Source organism: Ipomoea triloba, chromosome 7, assembly GCF_003576645.1.
Source record: "Ipomoea triloba cultivar NCNSP0323 chromosome 7, ASM357664v1".
NCBI classification, from domain to species: Eukaryota; Viridiplantae; Streptophyta; class Magnoliopsida; order Solanales; family Convolvulaceae; genus Ipomoea; species Ipomoea triloba.
The window spans coordinates 11,173,834-11,178,139 of record NC_044922.1 but is presented as its reverse complement, the minus strand read 5'-3'; the positions used below and the strand labels follow the sequence as shown (position 1 = coordinate 11,178,139).

At 37.4% G+C, this 4,306-nt stretch overlaps 1 protein-coding gene across 1 annotated transcript; it reads right to left on the bottom strand.

Moving 5' to 3' along the window:
• Positions 1-1,032: 1,032 nt before the first annotated feature.
• On the bottom strand, positions 1,033-3,934 carry LOC116024115. The gene is made up of 5 exons (XM_031265018.1): positions 3,811-3,934; positions 3,370-3,724; positions 2,828-3,012; positions 2,562-2,621; positions 1,033-2,459 (listed from the first exon to the last, which is right to left on the bottom strand). The coding sequence occupies exons 1-5, from the start codon at positions 3,932-3,934 to the stop codon at positions 1,033-1,035; spliced, it is 2,151 nt and encodes a 716-aa protein (XP_031120878.1).
• Between the last annotated feature and the right edge of the window lie 372 nt (positions 3,935-4,306).

The window sequence follows — 4,306 nt, the reverse complement described above, 5'->3', positions numbered from 1 at the left end:
CACGAAGGCATGAAGCTAAGCTAGTTATATTGGTGAGTATGAGATATGCTGCAACTACTATACAATGTCAAATTGTCAATGCAGTGTTTCTCTTGAATACACATTTTTATATTTATCATTACCTATAAGAAAACTAATATTAATACAATTAACGTATGGGCATGTACAATGTCAAATTGTCAATGCAGTGATTCTGCAACTAATTTATATTAATTGTATATTTGTATTCACACACTTTCTTTATAGAATATATACATTATTGATCAATAGAGAAGTGAAATATGTTAATCGCACACTCGATCTATATATACTTTATCCTATTTATACTTCATGAAATTAATTAAAGGTCTTAGTCTACGAGATTTAGTCCAAGCGGTGACATTAATCCTACTCACAGAAAACAACCCAGGAAAAGGAGTTGTTTGGTTGGATGGAAAATATTTTCTAAGGAAAATGTTTTTCTTGAATTTGAGGAAAACTAGATTTTTTTTTTGTTTGGTTGGATGGAAAACATTTTTTATTGGAAAACATTTTCCTTAAGAATGAGAAAGATATTTTTCTTGTGCGGCACCTTTGGAATTTTGTTTTCCATGGAAACAGGGAGGACATTTATGCTCTAACCAACTTTTTAAATTACTATTATTATTGTTGTTGTTATTACTAGTATTGTACCCGTGCGATGCACGGATGATATTAATACAACTATTTAATAAAAGGTTGATTAGATTAATATAATTTGAGGATGCATCAAAGTTGATAGAATAATAATTCACCAGCATCTTGATTAACAGAAAAAATATGTTACAAATTATTGAATACTTCATGATACACCACATTGGTAGTGTAATTACAATTCTCTCCGTCTTCGTTGCCTATCAAAATTTTTAAACCTTTTGGGTTACTAACTCTTGACGCAGCAACATAAAGCTGGCTGTGGACGAACACTGGCTTCTTTAAAAGCAACCCCACATGTGACAATGTTTGACCCTGACTTTTGTTTATAGTCATTGCATATGACAACATCAAAGGGAATTATCTTCTTTGAAATTTAAACGGCAATCGTATATCAGTAGGTGTCATGGACATTCTTGGAATGAGTACTATTTCACCAGCATTGTTCCCAGAAACGATCTTTGCTTCAACTACATGATCTGATAACCTTGTAATGACCAGCCTTGTTCCATTACATAGTCCAAGTGAATGATCTATGTTCCTCAAAAGCATTACAAGAGATCCCACCTTTAAAGTCAACGTATGGTTAGATATTCCTGAAGCTTTAAGACCATTGAGAAATTCCGGAGTGTGCATGTCAGCTAACATCCCATTACTTGAATCAGAGCTACAGACTGTGTCGCAACTTAGGTAAGTCTTGCTCTCAGCAATATGCATGTCACTCATATATTCATTAATTGAATGGACTACATCAAGCGTGGGCGCCAGAATTGCTCGACTTTTCATGTATTCATTGTGACACGATAATTCCTTAAACATGGGAAAGATACTGTCAACAATTGTTGCTATATTGTCACCACGGGATGACAATAACATCTCCAAAGGGATTTCGACGTCTGAATATCCATCATTGGGTCCTCCCAATTGACCATCACCAATTTCCGCTAACCAAGTTGCGAACTCTTGAACTTGTTGCATATTCACTCCAGGTTCCCGTGTATTAAGACGGAGATTCTTTGTTAACCTCAATACTTTGCATGATTCCCACAAGTAAGAAGAGTTTATTGTTGCTTGAACAATATCTTGCCTTGACCCTTTTGGGATCACTGGAAGAATCTGTCTGAAATCACCCCCAAATACAACTGTCTTACCTCCAAATGTTTTACTCTGACTGAGCGCATCTTTAAACCTCATGATATCGCGCATTGTTCTATCAAGAGCTTCGAAGCAGTGTTTGTGCATCATGGGTGCTTCATCCCATATAATTAGCTTTGCCATGGTAATAAGTTCAGCAAGATGGCTTCCTTGAGTAATGTTGCACGTAGAATCTTCATTCAAAACAATGGGAATTGCAAACCGCGAGTGGGCTGTTCTTCCACCTGGTAATAGCAATGAGGCGATACCACTTGATGCAACATTTAATACAATGTCTCCCTTTGATCTGATCTTTGCCGAAATTGCCTTCCACACAAATGTTTTCCCTGTACCACCATATCCATACACAAAATACATACCACCATGTTGTTGCAAGACATCGTTTATGATTGTATCATAAACAACTTTTTGTTCATCAATTAATTGCCTTTCCATTTGTTGGCTTTCATGGTGTACATTGCAATCATACGACAGTTCATCGAATAGCAGGCGATTGTCAACCAGAAATGCGTCTTGAAAGTTTGGAAGTGGCATATGAGGAAAGTCTTTTAAAGACTTATTGTAGGTTTGTAACAATCGCTCTATTTCAATCAATGCGAAATTCTTCTTTTCTTCATCAGATAAGCACAAACCTGTGTGTGAACATTTTTAAAATCAGAGGTTAGTTGCAAATGTTGTCATACATAGGAAGAAATTGTAAGTTCCAAATCAGAAGAAAGTATTTTTATCCATACCTTCATCCTGCATTGTTAACCGCCTGTTATATTGTGCATCCTCAGCTAAGTAGTGCCATACTTCATTCCACACATTTTCCGGGTTATTGACCATTTTGGATGTAAGTAAAATGACAAATAGTTTACGCATTGATTTGGCAGTGGACCCCTTGCATAACATGCATCTCGAAAACTTGTGTATGTGACACCCTGAAAGGACTTGATGTCTTCAAAATTGGTTGGACCTCGAACAACATTGAGCAGACATCTCAAGTAATATATCTCACCGCTTCCTGGAGGCACGTAAAATATCCGACCAATTGAGAATCCCCTTTTCCTTGGATGCCACTGTCTGAGGTCTTTCTTCCACACAAACTTCGTTGGCATGTCAATGTAAGCTAACTGTTTAGCAGCCTCATATGTCTTGTTAGCGTCAAACCAAGCAGTGAACATGCTATGACTTATTGTTGGCCTATTAAGCACGTTTTGTATCTTGTCATCATCCTCGAATATAACAGACTAGCATTCCGGCAGGTGAAAGCTTAGTCTTTCAACAGAAGGGTGTCTGAAATGCACATCAAAGCTAAGTAGTCGCCATGCAGCTTCGCATGCTGATATGTAGTGACAATCATAATACATACTGATCTCGTCCACAGCATCGGTTGACCCATTAACAGTTGTACTACTATAAAACTCTGCTGTTACCCTGTCATTCCCTTTGTTGACATATTTGAAGAGGTATTTGATCGACCGTGATTAGTTACACCATTCAACATTAATGTGCGCCTTGTACTTGAGAAGTAGGTGTCTATTGTGTGGTACGACATACCTACTATCTAATTGGACACCATTCTTCAGGACAGTCCTACCATTGTCACGACGACGGTAGATTGGGTAGCCATCATCGTCCCAAGAAGATACACCCACAAATCTCTTCGGGAAGTGTTTTGAACATTTCTTGTTCACCATACATGGCGAGTTAGGTTTGTAAAGTCCACATGGTCCATGAATCATAAACTCTTCCATAGCATTGTAATACTCTTTGTCAACTTCTTTGTCTGGAATTTCAGTAGAAATGAAACTGTCCATGCATGATGCTGTAGACAATGTAGTGGTTCTTTCTAGGAAGATAAGAATGTGTGCATGTGGTAAACCACGCTTCTGGAATTCAATAGTATAAACAACTGCAAAGAAAGAAATTAAAGTACAAAATGTTTTAAGGAACTGAATATACCATAATGAACAATGGTTACTAAGTAATATGGCATACCTGCAATTACGACACCAAAGAGATTTCCCGTGCGTATCTCCTTAACCAATGAATCCAACTTCATTTGAAAGACCCGACAAACAATGTCAGGCCTATCCTCTGCATTTAAGTTGCACTTCTTCATGTATCTCTGTATTTTAGGTCACTTCGGGTTACATGTGAATGTGATGAAAAGATTTGGATAACCCTTGTGTCTACAAATGGCCATGGCATCTTGGTAATTTTGGATCATGTATCTAGCTCCGCAAGTGAAACTTGAAGGTAGTATGATTCGCTTCCCTTGATTGGATGTATCAACTTTTCCTCTAGTCAATGCATCAGACAGGCCTTTGTAAGCTTCTCATCTTAAAGCCTTCTGATTGTTACGAATGTATAATAGTCTGCTCGATTCCACCATGGTGTAAGCATCAACCAAGAATTGTTGAAAAAGCCTCTTGGCATATAGCATTGTTGATACTTCGTTAAACCTATCATGTATCTTGTATGCGAAGAACTC